Source organism: Sceloporus occidentalis, unplaced genomic scaffold (assembly GCF_023333645.1).
Source record: "Sceloporus occidentalis isolate IW3139 unplaced genomic scaffold, rSceOcc1.0.p SCAF_19, whole genome shotgun sequence".
Taxonomy (NCBI): domain Eukaryota; kingdom Metazoa; phylum Chordata; class Lepidosauria; order Squamata; family Phrynosomatidae; genus Sceloporus; species Sceloporus occidentalis.
The window spans coordinates 10,865,313-10,892,112 of record NW_028316999.1 but is presented as its reverse complement, the minus strand read 5'-3'; the positions used below and the strand labels follow the sequence as shown (position 1 = coordinate 10,892,112).

At 37.5% G+C, this 26,800-nt stretch overlaps 1 protein-coding gene across 3 annotated transcripts in view; it reads left to right on the top strand.

The window, feature by feature from the left end:
* LOC149302394 (filamin-A-interacting protein 1-like) overlaps positions 1-26,524 on the top strand; it is a 32,012-nt gene extending 5,488 nt beyond the window's left edge. The window contains exons 2-6 of one of the 3 annotated variants that reach the window (XM_089482590.1): positions 4,725-4,898; positions 6,207-6,385; positions 17,897-20,705; positions 21,546-21,603; positions 26,484-26,524. In XM_089482590.1, the coding sequence (XP_089338716.1) occupies positions 4,725-4,898; positions 6,207-6,385; positions 17,897-20,705; positions 21,546-21,603; positions 26,484-26,524 (3,261 nt within the window). Of the gene's footprint in view, positions 1-4,724; positions 4,899-6,206; positions 6,386-17,896; positions 20,706-21,545; positions 21,753-26,483 lie in introns of those variants that run through there. The other 2 variants (XM_089482589.1, XM_089482588.1) reach the window with 2 other exon arrangements.
* The last annotated feature ends 276 nt before the right edge of the window (positions 26,525-26,800 follow it).

Sequence of the window (26,800 nt, the reverse complement as noted above, 5' to 3'; positions counted from 1 at the left end):
ACAGTGCTAATAAAATGCAAAATGTCCACCTCCAACCCCTGCCCAAATACTACTTTATCATACTCCCTCTCCTTTTATACAACAAAAGAATAATTTAACACTCTTCTCAAGACCTCAAAGTAATTTCTTAAATGTTTTGGAAGCAAACTATGACCGCCACAGTCTTATATGGCTACATGTAATTGAAGATATTTGCAATGCAAAGATTTTGCTTAATAAAGGTTAATATCTACAGTTTGTGGCAATTTTGACTACCTTGAAGAGAGTTTTCCTCTATCACCCAGTATGAAGTTACAAAATATCTCTGGCACAGAAGGCAAAGGTTCTCTCTCTGACAGTCCTGATTTTAGAGCACTGGCTCGCTGTCCCATGTAGCTTCCCTACTGTTCTACGTTTGCTGGCAGTGAAGATCAAGGGTTGGTTGGAGAGACCCTCGGATCTCAGCTAACTGACTCAGAGGCTGTAAAATCAATGGAATTTCTAGCTGGATTCAGTTACAGTGATCTCCAAGACTCCTTGTATGGCACTGGTTGTTTAGGACAGTCCTGTTAGAACTTTTTCAAGCTGATTCAATTAGTCGATTCTATTCGAATACATGGACGGATATGAGTATATATAACACAAACCTGGTGTAGGACCATATTTTAACAATGGCCAAGGCTGCCGTCATAAATCTTGGGGCCCGGTACATGCTTAACACCTGGGCCCATCCCACTCCTCCACCTATTTACGTATGGGATGCATTTACATCCTCCCATAAGCACACCTTATAAGAACAGGGACAAGCCTAGGGTTAGTGGTGCCTGGGTTCAGTATTTCTTCAAGGCCCCTCTAACACAAAAAACTTGCTTTAACACCCACTCATGGCACACTTGCATACACACACACACATACTTTCTCCTGCGCCTTCTCTCACCTCCTAGGCATCGCTAACCGTTGACACTCCAACACCATACGCTGACACAAAAACTCTCGATAACATCAAACACTAACACTTATGCTCAGACGGATGACATTTTGTATCGCAAATCAGTTACTTTTTTGGTCACCTACGACATCTGGGAAGATGTAGCAATGTTTAATTAAACTTCTATCACAAAGAATCATTATCATGCAGAAAGTCAGTTGAGTTATTGTGGCTATAGGGAGCTTTAAGCTTGTATGGGCCTTTAATACATGTAAATGTATTATGTTTTATTTAGATTAATTGGCAAGTCTAATTATTTTCTGGTATACAAATAACCTATGCATTATTCTAAGCAACACAATTCACTGACTAATGAAATCAGGACAGAGAAAATGAATTATTACATTTAACATGTTTATATGTTTAGCTTAAGGTGATACCTTTTTATTGCCCTTAGAGATCTCTTGTTGGAATCTTGATGGAATTACATCTTACTTTATCATTTTTATTGTATTTTCATTATCTTCTTCTACCATGGAAGGTTAACCCATTGTCACTGCAAGAACATAAATTATATTTCATTACCATTTTAACTAAATCTAGTTTATTTGAAATGCAACTAAAAAGAACACATTTGTATAGTTTCATTAAAAAAAATGTTATTTCTTAATTTCAAAATTCAAATGCTTTGAGAGTTATCCGTTGCAGCAATTTAAATAGTTAAGGAATAATGCAAAGGAAGAATAATTTTAGGTCATTATGCCTGCAACAAATCGTTTATTCCATAAATACTGATTATAGAATGTGTACCATTTTTCTCATTTTATCCTATCATAGCTTAAATTATTCAACTTAATTTTTTAGTGTCTTAGAACCAAATATATTATCAGTTTTGATGAATTTAAATAAGTAAAATAAGATAAATGTCAAACCATCCTTTAGTAAAACTTAGAGTTCTTTCTTTTGCTTCTGCGTCGTTTTTACTAGAACAAAACCTTTTTTCATGAGTGAACGCAAGACAAATGATAAGTGAGTCTGTGTAATTTTTCCATACACAAAAAAGCAGGTGAGAAGCTACAGAATGTAGGAGTCACCTGGCTTCTTTGTCACTGACCTTTCACTCGCTACCTCTGGAATAAAGTCTTAATTGTTTGCCTTGCAATGAGACATCTTTTTAACCCCTTCATTCCCCTATAGACGTACCGGGACATCAAAAAAACGCCCACTAAGAAACCCCTATGGACATCCCGCTGCACAGGAGACCAGGCTGTCGTTTGACATAGAGATCACAGTGTGCAGGGGGGTTGCGGGGAGGGGAGTGAGAAACCATCTCTCTAACTCCCCCTCCCGTCCTGAAAGAGAAAAGCAGAAAAAAAACGTTAGTCCATTTAAAAAATAATATTAAATAAATCATTAAAATAATAATATAAATAATACAAAATGTTTTTTAATGTGAGCTGTGATGTCATTGTGACATCACTGGCATGTTCAGGAGGTCCCTAGGAGGACCTCTAACCATTTCTGTGTAAAAATAATATATAAAAAATAAAAAAATGTAAAAAAATAAAAATTAAAAAGAAAAATATATAAAAAAAGATAATAAAAAAATTATTAAAATACCTTACTTCCCATTGCCCTAGCATAACATCTAGCCAGTATAACCCTCCTGCCCCCGTTCACAACCCCCAAACCCGTTAAGCCATAGGCTTAAAAATTATACAAAATTGTACACCTTATAGTATGCTCCCTGGTGCTGGGAAAGTCTGGAAAATCTATATAAATTAGGTATTTCTGAAATCAGGACACCTGAATTGATAAACTTGGAGGGGATTTTCCATCACTTTACCTGATTTTGTGAGGATTCAGAGGGAAAATGTAAAAAAAATTAGTTTATTTTTCTAATCTTCGCTAGTTTTTACAAAATTTCTCATTCTAAATTTACAGCTAATCATCCAACTATGGTATCAAAAGAAAGCTCTATCTCTCCTTGAAAAAACAAAATATAGTTTACATGGGTACACTATTCACAGGAAAAGAGAATCATCGCTAAACCGACATACCCCAAAAATGGCAAAATTGCTCTGGGCTTTGAGGTACCAAAAACCCCTGGGATTGAACGGGTTAAGTTGTATAAGCCCGATGGAGAACTGCACACACCTGAACCTAATTGAGGAAAAAAGGACAAGAATTATATTTTGTTGCTTAAGGGTTAACTTGGAAACTTGGACATGTGTAATTTAAACTCCAATCCAAGGAGATACTTCATATTATGAATGTTTCTTCACACAGGTGCTGCCGAACATAGTGTTTGCTGTTTATATGGTCAAAGCTACTATTTGAATATTTTGTAACAGGTTGGTCTAAATTACAAAGGTCTTCTTGAAATGTCCTTTGTTTGACTTTGCTTCTATTTGAGCCACTGTGTATTTTTATCAATTCTCACAATACAACAAACACTGTTTGTCCATCAGCTTAATTTGTGATATGAATTAGTCATTCCCATTTTTGTTCTAACAATTGATTTTAAGTATTCACTTTCAAGGCTGTGAACTTGTTGTCTTCATATCAAAAGCAACAACCCAACAGCCATTAACCTGTAAAACTTTTTATCTTCTAAAGGTCTTTCTAAAAGGGTCAAAGTAATCCAGCATAGTTTTGGGTTGTTTTTTTTTTAATATTGTTTCAAATGAGAACATTGAGTTAAAAATATTCTGCAACGTTACAAAACTAGTACTATATCAATAATAATCAATGGTTCTTAATGTACCCATAAAAGCATTGTTATTATTTATTGACCTATGAAACACCATCACTGTACATTCCACAAGGCAGTAGAACCAAGAAGCTTCCCCCCTAAAAAGTACTTTGTGGACGGTTTTCTGGAAAGTTGCTTGTTGACGAAAGGATGAGTTGGCCCTGCATAATGCATAGTTTAGTCTTTAAGGTAACTCGCCTAACTCTATATTATACAGGGCCAACCAAGGTCTTCTTGGAGTAGCAGCTCATTGGGTTGGCTCCTCAGTACAGTGAAGTTGATGAGTTCAAGACACAACTCTCCTAAAATCTATCCTCCCTACTCCCGCTTTTGTGAATAAACCCCTAGAGGCAATATTCTTTTTTTGGCATAAAATTCTTACATAAAATCACTTCAATGCTCTTTTATTGAAGCATGAATTATGGAAGTATAATAAGTGACATTGGGCTGGATTTAAATGCTAGAGATATATCTATTACAAATAATTTAATAGCATCTCTCATCTAAACTGCAGTTGAAAAGCTCTAGATGAATTGGGTTGGTTAAAATAACTAATATAAAACCTTTTACAATTTGTATCATTTTTTCCTCCTTGCCATATAAATTGCATTTTATTGAATGTAAAAAATATGATGTTTAGGCCATTAAAATAAAAAGCGTTCCATTACTTTTATTTCTATGTATCCTTTGTTTCTGTTTTCTCTACATATTTCTATTCAACACACTAATAAAAGTACAACTTAAAATACTTTATTTTTTTATTATGACATGTTTTAAAGCAACCTTTTATGAAAATCTGGAAATGAATGTGTACATTGATTATGTGCTATCATATTGGAAATGTCTGTGTGGATAACACACGGCAGTGCTCCCTAGCAACATGACATACAATATCAGATTAGCAATCTGTTTTTGGCAAACCAAAGTGTATTGCAGAAGACATTCTCCTTGGAATAGCCAATTGCTTTTGCTTCTGAACTAAATGTCAATTTATCATAATGATGTAAGCATGTGTTATATAATCCCCAGCTTCTCTGATCATATCATGTTACATTCCCACAGGCTAGGGAGGATGTCATCCATATGCTAAAGACAGAGAAAACTAAACCTGAAGTTTTAGAAGCTCACTATGGGTTTTCAGCTCCCGAGGATGTACTCCGAATACTACACCGAGATGCTATCCTTGCTAAAGAAAAATCCATAGGAGACGATGTCTATGAAAAACCAATGGCAGAGGTAAATTTACTGACCTAACCTATTCTAACCTAGAAGAGTAAAACATATTGTGATGCAATCTACAGATCTTTAGTTACAGGTGCATTAGCCTGATTGTGTAAATACTTTTTCTACAATAACACTATATCTGTCATAAAAATGTGTTGATATCATATAATTATTACATATGTCTGGGTTGTAAACTTCACATCTAACCCGGATTACCTAATAAATTGAGGGGTGGAATTTGTCTATAATCTTTATAGATTATACTACAAATGCCCTGCAGTATGGGGAATGTATAGCTGACTAGTTGGTTCCCTTCCATGGGTCTATACACCCCCCCCATACTGCAAGGCAGCATTTTATCTGGGCTTGTCAGCAATATGTAAAAGTTAATGCCCCCCATACCCTTGAATATTGCCCCCCTTTAGTATCTTGTCCACCATGGCACTCAGATTGGAAGCATAGGACTTGCCATCCTAGCCTCAAACAGCCTCCCTGTGCTATGCCCTGCCACTTACACATCCATGCTATTTATTCATTTACTTATTCACAAACATTCACTCACTCATTGATATACTCCTTAACAAATACTCATTCATATATCCTGCATCGGGGGACATACTTTGGGGACAGTGTCCTCAATCTGGGGACTGTTCCTGGAAACCGGGGATGTCTTGTCACCCTAGTTATGCAGAATGCATATAGAAAATGAACTAGAATCTAATACTCATAATGTGCACACAATGATTGGTGCTATGGGTCTCGGTTAAAATTTATACTTATAGAGAGACATTATCGTAAAATGTAGTATATTGGCGTTTTTCTTTTATTAACATAACTGCATGTACAACTCATGCATGTAACTCTGATTGCTAAAACTTCTATATAAGAAAAAAATGTATACAAATTAATGTGGCCCTAAATCCTAAATTTAAATGTACGGTAGCGTCTTCAATAATATCACTGTAAAATAATTACGTTAAAGATAAACTATACCCAATCTTTGGCTGTACACCAAAATCCATTGTGGAGGAACAAAATACCTTAACTTTGTACAATATTTATGAACTGAAAAGCTACAGCAGAGCATTTCCTCCCTAATGAGGATAAACAATCTCATATTGAATGACCATGTTTCATTTTGACTTCTAAAAACAGGAAAAACAGTTATGCTTTTATTGTAAAACAACTTCCTAAATTTATCAAACTCTGTTAAATGTTGCCTCATTGCTGGAATCGCAGTTTATAAGCACAAGAGAAAACAAATGAAAATTGGCCACATATAATAGTTTCAGTGTCATTTATTTTATTTTTACGATCCAGCTGGACAGACTTGAAGAAAAGCAGAAGGAAACATACCGTCGTATGTTAGAGCAGCTCCTTCTGGCAGAAAAGTGCCATCGACGAACAGTATATGAGCTGGAAAACGAGAAGCGGAAACACACGGACTATATGAACAAAAGTGATGACTTTACAAATTTGCTGGAACAGGAGCGTGAAAGGTGGGTACTGGGAACCATCATAAATGAGCATGCGGAAGCTTTTTATGGATGCTCTCATGCATATTGCATTTTATGAAAAAATACTATACTGCAGACTGTGGGAACAAAGATACTCCTGGAAGAGCTTCTTTTGTAGTGAAACCTTACAGGAGTGTAAATTGTGAAGATGGTGATCCACATCACCTTTTCACAGCATTATTTCTGCAATAAGATGACAAGATATGTTTATGGAGATATATACTTTGTTGTTCACTCTTCCCCACTTTTAGTGTCACTGATATATATTTTTTTAACTATGTTAGCTAATGAAGATTTTTACAGCGGTGCAGCAATCAATGCTTCTTAGTCACTCAGCTACTTACTGGACCCCACCTCCAGATGGATAATGGGGAGAAAAAAAACAGGCATTGTAGTTGGTCCTAATGATTCTTATTTCTTAATAATTTCTAATAATTCTATATCTCTATATCTGTCACCACTATAGTTTAAGCCGAGTAATTTCTGTAGTTCGGAAATTCCATGATATAATGCACATCTGGTGCATGGCCTTGTCTTATAATTGTTACTCTGGTTATTGGAACTTTGGCTTGCAGTAAGAAAATAGTGGTGACCTTTTTATGTAACCCATGTTTAAATGGAAATGCCATACTAAGTGGTCTGTTTTTCTAAAATAAGTGAGTGATTTCAGTCTATAAGATGAAAAAATCAGTAAGCCACGTGGCAAACTAGCGTCAAATTTCAGATAAAATCTGTCGAGATATATTTCTGGAAATAACTATTTTTAGCTTTGATAACATCATTGAAATTGCTACTGTGTTCTATATGTGAATATTGAAATGGTCTGTCCCATGGAAAAATGAATACATTGTATTTGAGCCTTAAACAAAGTACTGTGTACAGTAATGTCACCTAGCATACACGTAAACCTCTGTCACTTCTATTTCATTTTGTTTTAATAAACTTCCTTTATCGGCAGATCTGAAGGCTACCATTGTAGGCAGTGATTTGATATTCTGGGAGACCTTACACCACACTGAGCTGATTCTTTATTGCCGTGCTAACAAAATCCAACTTAATTCTTTCCTGTGTAAACTTAGTGCCTGGCCAGGTGATTAACATAGAGCCATTCTGTTTACCACAAGGCAGTATGATAAGGAGTGAAATTTCTGCCCAGTCCATGTAAGACCTATTATTGTGAAGAGGAATCATCTAAGACTAACAGCTTAGCCATGAAGTGATAGACCATACTTACTCACATAGAGGGGCTGCTGAGTGCTGAAGCGTGTAGTGCGTAAACGTCACAAACAGTACTCCTATCCTGATAAATGTAATTTTAATAACTTAAAACTTAAAACTGATAAATCCATGAAAATGTGCTTAAATAATAGTCTTAACTGCAGGCCCATGTCCAATCCACTCTAATAGAACTGTGAATCTGCTTTTGGCTGATCTGCTTTTGGCCAGGAGAATGTTACCTACTGGAAAGCAATACAACTGTAGTGGTAAGGTAGATGAGGATCTCTTAGGGGAGGATCGTCTGTGACGCATATATACTGGAGGCTGCAGTGAAAAAGGAAGCCAAGGCCAAAATCAAAAACAAAGCAGTAACAATGCAATACACCAAACAAGGACAATGACATACTGAAGGTTCTGAGTTAATATAGGCCATGTTGGCCGAATACCAGGATACACGTGGTCATCAAGGGGTAAGCGATATCACATGTGTGCGCCTGCTGCCAGATGGGCTGGAGCATGACCTGCCAAGGCGATGTCTGGGGAAGGGGGTAGAACGTATCTTGCGGGAACCCACTACCTCCAAGGATCCTGTCGTGGACCCTGTCGAGTTGCATGGGTTCCACTTGACAAGTTTGGTGTGAAACTCAAGTGGCCTGCACAGAGCCCTAAACGTAACCTCATTGAACACGTTATAGAAAAATAAATGGATGTATTGGAACAATGATTGTGAGCCAGGCCTTCTCATCCAACATGTAGGATAAGGGCTGTAACTTCCACGGGGCAATAGGGGTGGCTGCCCCAGGCACACCTAGGTGAAAGAAATGTTTTAGCACCATTGGCAGTACTCCTACAACTGCTTATTCTTCTGCTTCCAGGACTGTATTTGACTTCAGCATTGGACATGACATCGGACTGTGCCCCAGGCACCAAGATCCCAAGTTACATATAAATAAAACAAAATAGAACAGCTTATTCAGTTCTTTAGCATTGCATTAACCCTTTAAAGTTGTAACCTTGCAAGTTAAGAGTGGTGCTCTATACAACTGGTTATTCTCCTGTTTGGCACTTGTTGGGTTAAAGTTTGTAAAGCATTAATCCATGATTGAAATGTATTGGACCTCTGTAGGACAAGAACAGTAGCTAAGAAATTGTAGCTTTTATACTTCACTGTCTGTAACATCTGAATACTTTAAAGGCACTATCTACAGGACATGGTCAGACCTGAATAACATCATAGAATAATTTTGACCTTGAGTCCTTCATTAATCATGTTTCCTTGGATGGTGTCTCCTACTAACCTCCTCTCAGTGAAGCACATTATTGGCTTTGCTGTGATAAAACATTCCTTTCTGTGTAGTCATCCTGGCACCAACAGTCTTCTGGCTGCTCTTCTAATGATGTAATGTTGAAACTACATCACCTGCAAAGGAAAAAGGGTCTGCAAGTAATAAAAAACAGAGTTACTTTAAAGCAAATGTTGTGTAATTGATGTAAGCAGGCTTAGTGATTGTTCCATGTTTGTTATTTAAGCCTTTCAAGCTTCCTTTCAGAGGAAGAAACAGAGCAAAACTGTCTTCTAGATAGATTTATTTGCATCATGTAAACAGATCAGTGTTCCATTCCTCTGCTACCACCTGCTAAAGATAATTGTTGAGTAAAATAAATAGAAAGAATGCATAGAGAAGTGTACTAAGGGAGAAATAGAACACATGAGGATATCCAGGTATAATTAGACTACAGCTCATGTGATGGTTGATTAGGGTTGTTCTCAGTTGTAGGACCACATATTGTCCTGCCATATGGCAACTTGGCTCAGTCTATACCTGAGCCACACAAACACCACCTAATGGCTTTGAAATGCTGGGAATTTTAACCAATGAAGATTCCATAATTTGTGTTTGTTCTGCATCCCCTTCTTAGTATTACAGATAAAATCAGTGGAAGGTTTTTAGGCAGGTTGTCTGATTATGCTAAACAGACAATCTGGTCCCCAAAATAGTTTTTCTTCTAAAGTTAATTTTGCATAGGTTCCAATGTATGTTTTTGGAGTTTGAAAATTTCTGCCTCATTTTTCTTCAGCTATCAGAAATTGTAAGCAGGCGGCATACTTAAGTACACTTCCTGTAGAAGCACTCCAGTTGATGTCAACAGGAGCTGATCTCCAATTGACATTACGAAGAGGGGTAGACAGTCACAGTTATGCTAGAACATTAACAGATTGCGAGCTTTGAAAGGGAAGAGCCATCTTATTCTTCTGTGCCAGTATGTTTTAACATATATTGATGCTATTAACACATTTGTACATTGTCACTTTTAATGCAATTCTTAATTTCCACTCTCCCTTGTAATGGAGCTAATGATGTACTGGTGCTCTAGAAATAAAATGTAAAGTAATGTAAATGTAATTCAGTTACAATTTCCACTGCTCTGCTACACTGGGAGCTTAGCTCACTTTATTATTTCATCTGGAAAAGCAACACATGACAATGAAGTGTTTCTGGGGGGTGGTTGGGCATTCAACAGTAATAGGAATGATGGTTCAGTACCACTAGTGTATGCTCCACTGGCTTCTCACTTTAGAGTCTGCTCTACAATATTTGCTCTACCAGCCGGCTAAAAAAAAAAAGCATGTATCATTGAAACAACATATCTGTTTGTTTCAAAAACAAAAAAACACCAAAATTATAACATTATTTATTTAATCAAGTAAGTTATTTAAACAATATACCATTTTCAGGTCATTTAAAAATAAAAGAAATCTTCATTGGGGCTATTTCTCAAACTTTTCTAGCACAAATTATCTATGTGGGTGAGTTGTTGACTTACACCTCTAATTTTCCTTAAAATTTTTGTTGTCTCAAACTAGATCGCTCAATGGACTGGTTGTGAGTTCCAGTCCTTGGGTCAACATAGATTTCCTGGGAATTGAGAGTGAATTAATGGAAACCTCTTGCCTTTAAACCGCCATATGCCAGAGCCTATTGCACTCTACTTTTCAATAATTGGAGCAATCGTCGATCGCCGTTCTACATAGAAGCAGTGCCAGTCTAATCCCTGTTTCTAGCCCCGTGGTTCCTGTTGTTAATTACCTCATCTTCTGAAGAAGGGGGTTTATCAAAACTTAAAATTCTTCCATGATTGCATTTCCATTGACTTGCAAACCTGGTTTCATCTATTGGAGTAGGAAGTTATTTGTTTCAGACAACTTCACCCCTTGCTTCAACAAAGACTATAGCCGTACAAACTTCTCTGCGCATGTTAAACCAGTCTCTCTTGGTTGCAGAAGGCTTTCCCCTCAGGTTAGTCACCAAGTTTATTGGCATCTCCATGACAAAAAAATAAACAAGTTCTAAAATATAACAGAAACTGAGGTTGCAATGAAGTTTTCTATTTAAATCTGTGTAATGGGAAAACACATTACCACTTCTTACTGAGCATGTAGTTTGGCATCCTTTTAATGAACAGGGTAAAACGGGAAAGAATTCTCCTCCTTTCTTCATCTTTTTTCCTGCATATTAGCTCCAGAAAGATGGCATTAGTCCCTATCTGTCAACTCTTCCTACATGTTATGGTGTGATAGATGTAACTGCAGTCTCTTGGTTTAATATCAAGTTACAATAGAAATCTTTGGTCAACATAATTTTAGGGTTCACTCACTATACAATAATAACTCGTTTCAGCTGTAATAACTACCAACATCAAAGTGTCATCAAAGCTGCTTCACGTGGCAGAGCGTAAAACTAACTACTTCAGGTGGAAACTGGTAGATCACATGCTAGTGTGGCACCGATGTTTCTATTGCTGCATTTAGTTACAAAAGTATGAAGTTTCAAGTGAAACAGCACCTTTAACAAAATATTTGAAATGGCTAAACACAGTTAAATCAATGAAAATAGATCCACTACTTCCCAAAATGTGATGACATCATTCAGATTGAACAATAAGTGCATTATTCCTGTGAGAAACATGAAACAGGTCGTAGGATGATTGTTCATTCTCCATGGTAATCAAAAGCAGCATATGTTATTTATACTTCATAAAGCAGGGGTGTCAACCTCACTCCTTTATGAACATCTACAGTTCCATAATTGCAGTAGTGTACATGTCCGTAAACACATACTATTGAGAAATCAACAAGGCCTTGGGTCCAACACCAATTAACCTCGTTTAAAGAAGTACATACATACAGAAGTACATAAATAAAGAAGTACATACACCAGCAATGACATGTGTCTGAAAAGTTTTTTTTGGTAAGAGAATCTTGCAGAACCCTTAGTTTTATTTGGTGACTCCTTTAAAATGGCACAGTCTGATATACTGATGTATTATGCCTCTTACCTATTGTTACATAGTTTTAAATAATGTAAGTGAGTATTATAAATGAACTATTGTTATTGTTGTTGTTATTCCAATATATAGCGGTGAGGCAAAGCATAATTTGGAAAATAAGCCTCATGTTCGGAAACCAATTGCCCTAAAATTTTCCTGGATACTACATTCTAATTTGACCTGATGGCTGCATTGCAAATAAGGGACGTATGCTCTAAAAAACCCTCTATGGTGCTTGGACAACCCCATGGCCGCTTTGTTTATTATGTTTAATAAAATTAATTCCGTATGATTACAGTCAAAAAGCTTGTCCAACAAAATTTGAAAAAGTGGTCTTATTGCTATAGCAACTAGTCTAATTGTTTTAGCTCTGCCCCCATATATCAGCTCAGGGGTCCCATTTACTTTTTTGACAATTTTAATGGAATATGCAACAAAAAAGCTGAGCTTAAATAGAGCCATCATGTGTACACCTCTGCCTGCCAAACTCAGTCAGCTTAATACACTTTCAAAGTCTTGCTTTTTGTGTTTGGATGGATAGCCCCCAAATTGCGGTTGATATGTCCCAGGTTCTAGCTGTCAAACTTGAAAGCTTATATTCAGATGTTTGATAAACAGACCAATCTTAGTTGTGTGTTTTTCTCATACACTGTCCGTCCAACAGGCGGACCTCTTCTTTACATATCTGCGCTTAACCTGCCGTGATCATCCATCGACATAGAATATTTTGGCGGGTGTGGAAAGGTTAGAACTCGGCGTGGCCTATTGAGTTTAATAATAAACTGTTCCTCGTATATAGAACGCCATATGGTTTATATACAAGTCGGGATTAGGAAGAATAAAGTGTCTGTTATTGCAGAATATTTCACAGAAAGACGCTAATGATTTATTTTTATACCTTTTTGATAAAAAATCTGAAGCAATTTAAAATGCTTCATATTTATATATTTTTTTCATTGTACTTTTAAAGAAATACAATTAGAGCTGAAACTAAACACAGCATGTTGCTGGTGAGAGAAGTCTGGTGAGACTTATTATCTCAGTCAAGTCCCAAATATACTTATGTTTACTAGACTTCTGCTGGGAACTTTGGCCAATCCAAAGTTTTCTGGCATATCTTCCTGGGGTGTCTCCTTCCAAAAAAAAAAAATTTGTCAATGCCTTGCTTAAGAATATTTCACAACTTCTAATAACCTTACAAAACCTTTGAAGAAAAAGCCTCAACTCTTATTTGATGTGATGTGTGCCATATCCAGGGTGCGATCAAAGCTTATTTTAGAAGAACTGGATGTGTTTCAAGACTGCCAGTTCTTGCACTCCCTAGTGGGATTAGCTATAAATAATGTCATGTGGTATCTCATCTTAAGTCTTCCAAGAAAAGTCCAGTGCTCTAGAACAAATTAACTCTCTAAAGATTCAGAAACGGAATCTTAATGTAAGTACCAGAACATGGGAAAAAAAGGCTCCCAGTCAGCCCAAAGGGAAATGTTTACCTACAAACAAGCAGTTTAATGATATTTTAATTGAGATGCCTGTGCTCAAAGCAAAATAGCCAAAAATGATAATTTATTGGCTATCCTCATGGACTAGGGTGCAGATCTACTATACCTTTAGTAAATATACATGAGACCTAGGGATCTTTTCCAATGCAAAACAGGACCAGTCCTATAGAAAATAGTTATTGTTTTTTAGAAATAATATTTTCTGCTGACACAAAATTGAAGCAGCATTTATTCTACTAAATGTTCTACGATGAATAATCGCTTTTCAAAAAAAGTTAATTATCCATATCTGGAGTACATCCAAAAACTTGTGCTGAGAATTAACAAAAAATCTCCTACGAGTGCTGTTCCCACTACATCATCTGAATGGAACCTGTAAGTTTATTTTGGTGTTAACCGCTGTCCTGCCAGGGGACATGCACAGGATCAAACAGCCCCTGTTGTGTAAGCGGGGCTACGAGCTTATCTCCTATTGGCTGTTCATAGAACGGGGACCGCACAAAGGAGACAGATACTTAGCTAACTGCTGGAGCCACAATGCCATGTGGTAGCCTTTCCTTCCATTCAAGTTGCCATGTGTTAATATGTCTTGAATACTGAAGGAGACAAAGAATAGACTTGTAGCTGCTGTGTTACGCACACAGAGCCACGTGTTAGATGACACCAAGAAAATATGTATATATTTCAGTTTTACAAGAAATGGGAACAATGTACAGCTCACAAGCACATCATTTATCCGAACGAGACAAAGCAAATTCCATCTTTTGCTCTCTTTGATTCTGGTTTTTACTTGTCTCCCCCTTCTTTTCAGCGTGGGATAATCCTCCGACTGGGATTTTTCATTACAAATCCTGATTCTAGCTTTGTACCTTAGAAGCTGTGTTGTAAGTGTTATATATATATATATATATATATATATATATAAGTATCTATTTGTAAAGTTTTGGAACGCTATTCTGATAGGGTGGAATTGTTCAGCTGGAGACAACACTAGGAAGTTCAATCTTTTTACAAAAACCTTCTTGCTGTTTCAATCGCTAAGAGAATTTCTTCTTTTATATGTAGTCTCTACACATAGTGATAATCATCATAATGTTGAACAGAGTTCTTTTTAATCTTTTGAGAATCAGAATGCAAAAACCTCTGAGAATCAACAATATTTACCTTTTTAACTTATAAAGCCAGTAAGTGATGAAACAGAAGTAATTCTAAATTACTAAATAATGTTTTCCTGGTTCTGCATCAACATAGGTCTTTGTTGCCAACATCAGATGCAGTGTCCAAACAGATTACAAGCTGTTTCTGAACAGAGAAGTGCTTTTTTGTGTGGGGGGGGGGTCGTTGCTGCATCCCTTACAATTCATTGTAGTGAGTCTGCATGGTAATGAGCCATGTAAGCAGGGATGACATCACCAGTCAGTGGTCCTTACTCTGAGGCACAACAGTCACCTTTTATTGTTTTGATGACATGTTTGCGACATGATAGCAAATTCACTCGGGAGCAGAAGCCGGAGCTAGGCCCGGTAATGTTTCTGGGTTAGCTTTCCCGATTTACAGGTAAGGGTTTGTATGAGTATTTTATACACTCGGTTTGCAGGCCTGAGCGTGTCCGTAGTTGTTTTGGTTTAAGTTTCTTTTGTTGTGAAATAAATACAGGTATTTTATTTATTTGTTTTTGTGGTATTTAGGCTTTTTTTGAATGTAGCTGTACGAACATTAAGCAACAATGTGTCTTATGAGCTAGTTGGACCTTTCAGAAGCATATCTCCTGCCTCACCGTTTCTTGATTGAACTTTGCTCTGTTTTTCCAGTTAAGTAATTTATTGAATTTTTATATATGCTATTGATACTTGCATTGATAAGACAAATATTTGGCAGAGATAGTAAAAGCACATGTGTTTTTCTTGACAATGTTATTGTATTCTGAGTTCAGATTGACTTCAAAATGCTTGGTTTGAATTAATGACGCACTAAGAACAGAGGTAGCCTACAGCTAGCTCAAAGCAATTGAGGAACTGCAGTTGTCATAATGCCCATCTCTTCATGGTTATCTTTTCCTTTACAATAGAGTTGTTGCTAGATGTAGCTCATGGAGCAGAAACTCAGACTATAAATTATGGAGTTCGTAGTATGTGTTTATACTGATTGAAGATTATGGGAGTTGTAATTCGGCAACACCTGCAGTGATTTACCGTATGGCTTCATACAAATGACGTTAAGATGCTTTCTGTGGACTATCGTTTTAAGGCAATAAGTACAAATAACCTTTTTTTTGTGGTTATATTTGCAGGGAACTACATAAATAAAATGTTATGAATGCTGATCATAAGCTCAATAGTGGATTTCTGAAATTAAACTTTGTTATCTTAAACTTGGAATAACATCTAAAAGATAGGATATGCTTAAGTATTGCAATACAGAACCAAATTACCGTATTTGCTCGATTATAAGACGACCCTGATTATAAGGCGACCCCCCAAAATCTGAATATTAACTTAGGAAAAAAAGAAAAAGCCTGAATATAAGACGACCCTAAAGGAAAAAAGTTTTACCAGTAAATGTTAATTCGTGTAAACTATTTTTTTAAATAAAAGCTATGATTGAGAAAAATATTTTTTTTGTTTTTATTTCCTTGTATTTTCCAACCTGTCCCCCAGTTACACACATCTGCCCCCAGGCTTGCCACACCAATATGGCACTGTGGCCCATGATATGCCTTTTAACCCTCTATATGCCACTGTGCCCCATGGTATGCCTTTTGACCCCCTATGTGCCACTCTGCCTCCAGAAATGCCTTATACCCCTATATCCCATTCTGGCATTTAGGGGGTTAAAATGCATATTATGGGGCAGAGTGGCATATAGGGATGTATAAGGCATTCCAGGAGGCAGAGTGGCATTAAGGGAGTTAAAAGGCATTGTATAGAGCACTCTGCTTCCAGAAATGCCTTATACCCCTATATGCCACTCTGGCATTTAGGGGGTTAAAAGGCATATTATGGGGCAGAGTGGCATATAGGGAGGTATAAGGCATTTCAGGAGGCAGAGTGGCGTTAAGGGGGCATTTAATAGAGCACTCTGCCTCCTGAAATGCCTTATACCTCCCTATATGCCACTCTGCCCCATAATATGCCTTTTAACCCCCTAAGTGCCAGAGTGGCATATAGGGGTATAAGGCATTCCAGAAATGCCCTATGCCCCCATTTAACACACACACACATGCACACGCACACACACACTTACCAGTGCTTCCAATTTCCTGCTGTATTGCCGGGGCAGCGGGTTGACGTCTCCTTCCGCTGCAGCCGGAAGGAGGTGGAGTTGGCAGCGGGGGTTTGTCTGCGTCCGTCGCGCATACCTTCCCCGGCTGTCAGAGATCAGGGTTCCCTGCACCGGTGTAGTCGGGAAGGTATCCGCGACGGACGCAGACAACCCCGCTGCTAGCCACACCTCCTTCCGACTGCAGCGGACGTTGTCTACGCGGATCGCGTAGACGTCAACCCGCTGCCCCGGCAATACAGCAGGAAGCACCGGTAAGTGTGTGTGGGGGGGGGAGACAGGAGGATCCAGGTCCCCTGCAGCGGTGCGGGGGATCTGGATCTTAGTCTCATAATCAGACCTCTATTTGAGGTCTGATTAGGAGACGACCCCGATTAGAAGACGAGGGGTATTTTTCAGAGCATTTGCTCTGAAAAAAACCTCGTCTTATAATCGAGCAAATACGGTAATACTGTGCATAACTGTTAAGAAGGAACACCATTGGTCTTATTCTTTGCACTTTATTTCCCTGCAGGACTTCATGAACTATAGAGAATCTGAGGATGCATATCTGGTTTTTATCAGAAGTGTGAAGAATGTTTTTTGAAAATGTACCACATTGAGAATGTTCATTAACCTCTTGGGGGCAGTACATTGTGTATAATGTTACCTTGGCTGATTTTTACAGGGTGCTTTAATTTACCTTAAGGTCATATATATCTACAAACAGCATTTAGTGCAGACTAGAGTAATCGGTAATCTATTTGAAGATGCTAGTCATCCCAAGTTTCAAAATCAGCACATTACTAAATAATACTAAGGTCCAGTATGTGTGTGTGTGTATGTATATATATATATATATATATATATATATATATATACGATCTTTTTGATGTTATTGCTAATATACTTCTATGTACATTTGGGGTGTACTGCAAAAGTATTATTGAAGATGTGTACAAAGGGATTGTTACTGTAACATGATCTTCCTGGCACCTAATTTGTAATTCATTTTAAATCCCTAAATTTACTCTCTGATAGATAAACATGTTTTCAGAGACTGGCATAATGCAAAACACAGTAACTTGTTGTTTAGAGTATATGCAGCATTCGCAATGAAACGATGTGCACCTGATGCTTTGTGAATAATAAATTCAAATAAAATTAACTGTTTGTGTATTTCCAGGTTAAAGAAACTGCTTGAACAGGAAAAGGCTTATCAGGCACGGAAGGATAAAGAATACAACAAACGGCTCAACAAGGTCCGAGATGAACTAGTAAAGCTTAAATCATTTGCACTGATGCTGGTAGATGAAAGACAAATGCATATTGAACAACTTGGGCAGCAAAGTCAGAAGATACAGGATCTTACCCAAGAACTGCAAGAAGCAGAATCCAAGCTGAAAGCTATTTGTTCTAAAGCCAACGAGGACAACCAAAAACTTATTAAGTTGGAAGTAGACCTTGAACATAAAACCTCAAAATACACTCTAGAGCATGAGGAAATGACCACTAAGTTAAATACTCAGGAGTCTAATAATCGTCAGCTACGTCTCAAAGTTTCAAGCCTCAATCGCAAAATTGAAGAGTTGGAAGACGCAAACAAGGACCTACAAAAGGCAGAAGATGAGTTGAAAGAGCTGAGAGAGAAAATAGCTAAAGGAGAATGTGGAAGTTCCAGTTTAATGGCAGAAGTGGAAAACTTACGTAAACGGGTCTTGGAAATGGAAGGCAAAGATGAGGAGATAATAAAGGCTGAATCTCAGTGTAAAGAGTTACAAAAGAAGCTTAATGAAGAAGAACACCACAGTAGGGAGCTGAAACTGGAGGTAGAAAAATTGCAAAAAAGAATGTCTGAACTTGAGAAGTTAGAAGAGGCTTTTACCAAAAGTAAATCTGAATGTTCTCAGCTACATACCAAACTTGAGAAGGAAAAGGCCCAAACCAGAGATTTGATAAAGGAAGTCGAAGTGGTAAAAGCTCGAGTTAAGGAACTTGAATCAGTTGAAGGAAGGCTAGAGAAAGCAGAACACAACTTAAAAGATGACCTGACAAAGCTAAAGTCCTTTACTATGATGTTGGTTGATGAAAGAAAAAATATGATGGAGAAGATCAAGCAGGAAGAGGGGAAAGTCGAGAACCTAAATAGAAACCTGAAAGCTGAACAGGGAAAAGTTATGGAAGTTACTGAAAAGCTAATTGAAGAAAGCAAAAATCTTTTAAGACTTAAATCAGAGATGGAAGAGAAAGTCTATAATTTAACAAAAGAGAGAGATGAGTCAACCAGCAAACTAAAAAGTGAAGAAGAGAAAAACTGTGAATTAAGCTGCAGGGTAGATCTGTTAATGAAAAGAATGGAAAACATGGAGGTATCAGAAAGAGAAGCCTCAAGAAACCGAATGAAAAAAAGTTTTGAAACAGCACACCATGATGATAACAAAACCAAGGAGCTGGTTTTAGAGATTGAAAGACTCAGGAATCGTCTTCAGCAACTAGAAGTGGTTGAAGGAGACTTGATGAAGACAGAAGACGAATATGATCAATTAGAACGTAAATTTAGAACTGAACAAGACAGAGCTAACGTTCTTTCTATACAATTAGAAGAACTGAAAAATCAGATAGCTAAGAATAAAGCTATTGAGAAGGGTGAAGCTGTAACCCAGGAGGCAGAGCTTCGTCATCGAATCCGCCTAGAGGAGGGTAAGAGCAGAGATTTGAGGGCAGAAGTACAAGCTCTTAAGGAAAAAATACATGACATGATGAACAAAGAAGACCAACTTTCACAACTTCAAGTGGACTATTCAGTTCTTCAGAAAAGATTTATTGAAGAAGAAAATAAAAACAAAAACATGGGTCAAGACGTACTAAATCTGACAAAAGAGTTGGAGCTTTCAAAGCGATATAGCCGTGCTATAAGGCCAAGCATGAATGGTAGGAGAATGGTTGATGTCCCTGTGAATTCTACAGGAGTACAAACAGATGCAATAAATAATGAACTGGTTGAAGAAGAAACACCAGCAGTGTTTATCAGGAAGTCTGTCCAAGAAGAGAATCATATAATGAGTAATTTACGTCAAGTTGGTCTTAAAAAGTCTACAGAAAGATCACCAGTTCTAGAAAGATACCCTCCTGCAGCCAATGAACTGAGCATGAGGAAATCTTGGATCCCCTGGATGAAAAAAAGAGAAAATGGCACACCAGTAACTCCAGAAAGAGTTGTTCGGCCAAGTACAACTCAGGGACGGCCTGGTGAAGTTTTCCTCTCACCAAAACAAGGACAACCTCTTCATATACGAGTAACACCCGATCATGAAAATAGCACTGCTACTTTGGAGATAACTAGTCCACCTTCTGAGGACTTTTTTTCAAGCACCACAGTAATACCAACATTAGGGAATCAAAAACCAAGGATTACAATTATTCCTTCCCCTGCTGTTATGACGCACAAAGGGAAAGGGGCTGAAAGCCCAGTATCTCCAGAAAGAGCTATGTCTCCAGTCACTATAACTACTTTCTCAAGAGAAAAGACTACTGAAAATGGCCGATTGGCTTTCAATGAAAGGCCAACATCCCCAATTCAGATTCTCACAGTATCAACAACTGCTGCGGCCCCTGAGATATCTGTATCGCCTGATGCCCAAGAAATGACTATGGGTCGTGCTGTTTTTAAAGTTACTCCTGAGAAACAAACAGTACCAACTCCCATAAGGAAATTTAACTCAAATGCAAACATCATTACAACTGAAGATAACAAAATTCATATTCATTTGGGTTCTCAATTTAAAAGAAACCACACTGCGTCCTCTGAAGCATCAACACCTGTAATAACTGTTAGACCTTTAAATATTGGTACAGAAAACAAGGAGGTTACAACTGGCACAGTACTTCGCTCTCCCAAGACTAATCTATCAGCTAGACCTACAACAAACAAAGTAACCAGTTCCATTACCATAACTCCTGTCACAACATCATCTACTCGTGTAACCCAGTCAGTGGTGAGTAAAACTTTCCACTACAATCTATTCATAGTTAAGGCTGGGAATGGTTTTCCTTCTAAAGAAAAATATTATTTTATGTCTACTTACCCATTCTGTTCTTAGTGCGATGGTTTAGCTGTCTAAACCTCTGCTTCTCCATCATTTAATCTTTATTCAAATGCCATAAATTTTCTCTTGACAAGCAAATATTATTTAAGTGGCAACTAAAATTGTAAGAAAGTAGCTTGCACTTTTAAAGCTACATGAAGCCTTCTCTTTCTTATCTATATTGCATCCAATCAGAGATAGTCACTCAATACTGCTGCTTGCTTCCCCCCAATATTTTACTATTTATTGATTTTTTTTTTAAGCTTTTGAGTGGGTAAACAGGACATACAAAGTATTGCATCACATAACAAATAAAGCTAAAGAATAACAATTAGCTTTAGCTAAATTAATCAACATTATTAGTACAGCTAATGATTTCTTATAAAATGTATCCTGTTACTAACACTATCCTGATACCGGTACTTGACAACTTCTGAGTAGGGGAAATGTAGTTACATTGACCTGCCTGACCATAATGCATTAGACATTGCATTATTTTTCTGACCCTTTTACCTATCTGGTGCTAATACTACTCTTGAGCTTTAACTACCACATTTTCACATTGTGCAACACATCTTTGTATATCAACCAACAGGTTTTTTTCTGATGTGCCAACAGCAGGAAAACAAAATGATCCCTGAAACAGATTTGGATATGAGTACACTTTTAAATGATGTTTCCACTAGTTTTATGATATGGAATAACATGTTGCTGGTATGTTTCTAATAACTGTTTTCTGTTATCCTTCAGACAACACAAGATGGGTCATCCCAACGTCACACACCCACCCGCATTCCTATGTCAAAAGGTATGAAAGTCGTCAAGCCAATAATGGCAGTGCCAGGAGCAGGAAATCTTTCAAAATTTGAGCCACGTGGCGAAAGTCAGTCAATGAAAATAGAACTGAAGAAATCTCCAGCCAATAGCTCTGCCCCTCTTGGAGCTGGGAAGGGCTGAGGCTATGCCTCAGGGGTATGTGCAGGTGTCTCTGCTACCATGAAAAGCAGTCCCCTGTTTCTCCGAACTCTTAGATCTATACTAATTCATGACTAGATAATTCTATCAATTTCTCTGCTGCTTTGATGGCCTGCAGACTGCTGATACTGGAGGCCTTTGGCAGTTTAGAAGTTCCAATAACCCATCAATAACATGTGTCTCAAAATTATGCAGTGAACAATGTTTCTGTACTGTAATCCATTGTTTAAACCGGTAATGCCCATTTATCCCATTAACTTAATTAAGTTCTGTATTGGCCAGTCTGTGGTTAAATTTAGACTACACTAAACAGAATTGTTACAGAAAAACGACTTTTGATAAATTAATGGGAATTATAGACAAAGCAACCATAAGGAACATCTTATGCTCATAGGAGCTTTACTATAGCAACTAAGTATATATTAGTTTGTATACTGACAACAGCGGGATCTGGTTGAATAGATGATGGACAACGTTAGGCCTACAGAAGACTGTTATGTAAAGTCCTGCTTCTAATTCAGAGTGAGCAAGCTATGGCTTAAAGTTCTAGATTAGTCCACTAAGCAATGTAGAGTGAGAAACTGGCCATACATCAAGGGAACTTACACAATTGTCTCTGTTGAATTTACATAAAAATGGACTAGTTTGCCATCCAGTTGGAATTAATTTGTCAATATTTGGAACTTTTACCCTGGATTTGTGTCTATGATATATCTACCCTTAAATTGTAAAGCTCTCTGTTGCTCAATGTCTTACAGTATAGTAAACAACATTTGTTTCTATTTGTAATTTACTGCGGGATACAAACAGCATGTGGTGATTGCATGTGGATGGACATGAAAACCCGGAGTTGTGTATGATCTGGTATTCTCCTTAGTCTTTTATATTTGCATTTGTAAAATATGCTCTATTGTATCAATAGCTTCCTCCAGCATAGCACTTAAAATGTAAGCAATATTTTGGTAATGCTGCCATCTTCTGAGATAATCAGGAATTAGTATGTGAATGTAAATAGATGGTGGTTCAATACTACGCCTCAAAAACCAGTAGCTTTTTGTAATGCATTCGGTTAAAATTAGTTTATGTTTTAAAGTAAAGGAGAGAACAATACAAATTTAATTTTTTAAAACAAAATGCTGAGTTACCACTTGTCATATTAATGCTAATATTGTTTAAAAAAAATAAAATCTGCATAAAAACATCAGTTTAACCTGTGCTGTAGGAAACAGTGTGAACATTTTATTTTTGTTATAATTATAAAATGCCTTTATCCTATCACCCGTATGCTGGTTCAGTGCTTGTCTGTCTCTCCGTTAATCCCACCCACGCTTGTCTCCCCACTGCTCTATCACTGTCATTTTCCGGTGCACCTGCCTTTCTCTCTTCCTCTGTCATGCATCTCTCCTCCTCTGTGTCATTCTCTCTCTTTGATCTTTTGTCTAAGAACAGATACATAATACACAAATACATTAGCAGGATGTTTGTTAAAAATAGGCCCAAATACTATTTGTACAATTACTACCAAAAGTATATGATTATTCTTCAGATACACATGGATACCTTTGCAACATACTATCCCACAGTCTAAAGCAACCTCATGTATGCATGGGAATATATTGTGTGTAAGTGCTGGGTTTCCACGGACCCGCACACATGCATGGTATGGACAAAAGTATTGGGACACGCCTCTTAGTTATTGAATTTAGGTGTTTCAAGCAGACCCATTGCCATATGTGTATAAAATCAATCACTGAAGAGTTCAGTGGATTTACGTGTGGTACCGTGACAGGATGCCACCTATCCCTGCTAGATATTCCACGGTCAACTGTAAATGGTATTGTTGGAAAGTGGGAGCATTTAGGAACAGCATCAACCAAGAACTGAAGACCACGTAAAGTCACAGAGTGAGGTCATTAAGTGTTGAGGCGCAGGGTGCGTAAAAGTCGCCATAGCTGCAGAGTTCCAAACTTCCACTGGCATTAATATTTGCTAAAAACTGTGTGGTAGGAGCTTCATGGCTAAGTTACCATGGCAGAGCAGCTGCAAGAAAGCCTGGCATCACCAAGCACAATGCCACAAATCGGATAGAGTGCTGTAAAGCACGCCACCACCGGACTCTGCACCAGTGGAAACGTTCTGTGGAGTGATGAATCGTGCTTCTCTGTCTGGCAAGTCTGATGGGCAAGTCTGTGTTTGGCAGACGTCAGGAGAACATTACCTGCTTGACTGCATTTTGCCAACTGTAAATTTTAGTTTGAGGAGGGATAATGGTATAAGGCTGTTTTTCAGGTGTTGGGCCTCTTACTTCCAGTGAAGAGACATTTGGACAATGCTATGCTTCAAATGTTGTTGGAACAGTTTGGGGAAGGCCCTTCTCTATTCCAGCATGACTGTGCACCCACTGCACAAAGCAAGGTCCATAAATATATGGTTGGATGAGTTTGGTGTGGAAGAACTTGACTGGCCTGCACAGAGCCCTGATCTTAACCCCATTTAACACCTTTGGGATTACATTGCATTACATTTATTTATAAAGTGGCGTCAGATTCCGCAGCGCTGTTACAGTCAGTAGAACAATTTATAAACACGTACAATAACAAACTGGTACAAAGGAGAAGAGGGCCCTGCTCTTGCGAGATAACAATCTTTGGGATGTACTGGAACGGAGATTGCCAGCCTGGCCTTCTCGTCCAACATCAGTGCGTGTCCTCACAGATGGTCTACTGGATGAATGAGCAAACATTCCCACAGAAACACTTCCAAATCTTGTGGAAGGCCTTCCCAGAAGAGTAAAAGCTGTTACAGCTGCAAAAGGGGGATGTGTCCCTATTGGTGTAATTATTATTATTATTTATTGTTTTATATAGTGCCATCAAATTCCGTAGTGCTGTACAATGGGTAGACAGGACATAACAAGTAGTATATAACATAACGACTTACAGAGACAACAGTTGAGTATGGTCGGTTGTCCCAATATTTTTGTCCATAGTGTATTAGTATAATAACATATTTCACATAAAAATAAGATGTACATTGAATAGTGATTTTTTTTAAGTTTTACTAAATAAGCTTTTGTGTGCTTTCCCCAATGGTAACTTCTAGCCCCACTACACATTTCATTTGTGTTTAATGTGATATAGTTTAATGCTTAAAGGGTTAACTTATTTTAATTTACTTCTTTTATCTGTGCAATGTCATTGATGTCTATCTCTCTCTTCTCTACTATACTTTAATTTTTAAACGTATTTAGATCCTCTGCCCTTTCCCCTCCTCAAACTGTTGTCCATCCTAGCGTTCCTATCTTATTCGTCCTACCCATACTGACTTCCATCACTGTAATTTAGTTTTGCTAAACTGTAATTTAGAATTTATAAATCCTACTATTATTAATTTGTACTGATCTTTGCCATACTGTCTCCTATTTGTCTTCCAGTTTGCCCTTCTTATCTGATATCTCCATCTTTCTCTTGAAATTTTCCCATCATCCTGCTTCTTTACTTGTCCTTGTAGCCCAATTATATAGAACTATAAGAAGTTCTGGGAGTTGTTTTTTCTAAATGAATTCTGTATTTGCCAAATATATTTGAGTTGTATGTACTTGTCAACTCAGGGGCTAAACTTGAAGAAGCTTTTACTGTATAACTTGGTGGGTTGTGCTTTCTAGAGGTGCAATTTTTGATATAGGGCTATAACACATGTATAAATACATATATACTACCACATACACGGTTTAGAAACTCAAGGTTTCTACACATCTGCAAAAACATTTTAAAAAAATTTCAAGATCAATAATGTCTCATTTTGTGTCGAAATTCATGACATTTTGCTTGTGTCATTGTATGCCACCTTCTGCAGAACTGTTGGTTTATCCCATTATCATGAGTAGCATGCAGTGATGTATTTAGGGTTGGGGCTACCCTAGGCCTGACACAAGGCAGCATTCCAGCTATCTCCTTAGCTTATCTCTATGCCACCTTATCTTACTGCTGTTCCACCTCTTGAGGACTGTATCTGACATGGCTACAGCATGTTATGGAGACTATACAAGCTAGACACATTCCTTCATAGTGTAAATTGGCTGGTTACAAGCCCAACCAGCACATTTAGTAAGCAGCACGGGGAGCCTGATCACTCTATCCGTCCCCCATTATGTTATGATAAAGAGCTACCAAAATCTTCACCCTGTTCATGCAGCCCTAGTCATTGGTCCACGAACACTGAAAAGAATCCCAGCACTCCAAACAGCTTCCAATCCTTAGGTTACTTTATTTAGAGAACGCAAAACAAAAAAAGGAACAGGGACTTTGCCAAGCTAGTCATTGGTCCAAGCTGATAAAATTGTGTCCAACTTTTGATCAATAAAACTCTTGGGACAATGATACTGGGGAAAACCCCAAGATAAATCATACATATCTAAAACCCATCTACAAACTGAAAAACTAAACAATTGTTTGAACTTTGTAACCTTGGTTAATTTGCTTTAATATTTGCTAAGACCTTGAATAGGTAATAAGAAAAGACAACTCAGTCATTTAGTTAAAAAGCCTAGTGGGCTGATTATTCTGAATATAATGTACATACAGTATAGTGCAATAACTGATCGACAGAAAACCAAAACAAGTTGTATTAACTTTATAGTATAGTTGATATAGTTTAAATATTCCTGTAATGTACAATAAACAATGAATAACCATTGTTCTGTTTTCATTCCAGAGAGTATTGTTATCCATCAGCTTCGAATGAACACCAGATGACATGGAAAAAGAGTCTTGTATTGATGCACTGACCTCCACGTTCTGTGAATAATGTCTGATGTCCTCACTGAAGGAGCCCCTTCTCTCACCTTTGTGCTATTGACACATCAAAGAAAATAAATCTATTTTTTGAAATATTCTTGTATCTTCTCAGACGGGATAGATTTAGGTTAACGTGGGATTAAATTCACTACTATTATATTTTTATACTGAAAGTGATGCGATTATCTTCCAATCTAGAATGATAATGTTGAGAGACACTATGAATGTTATTCT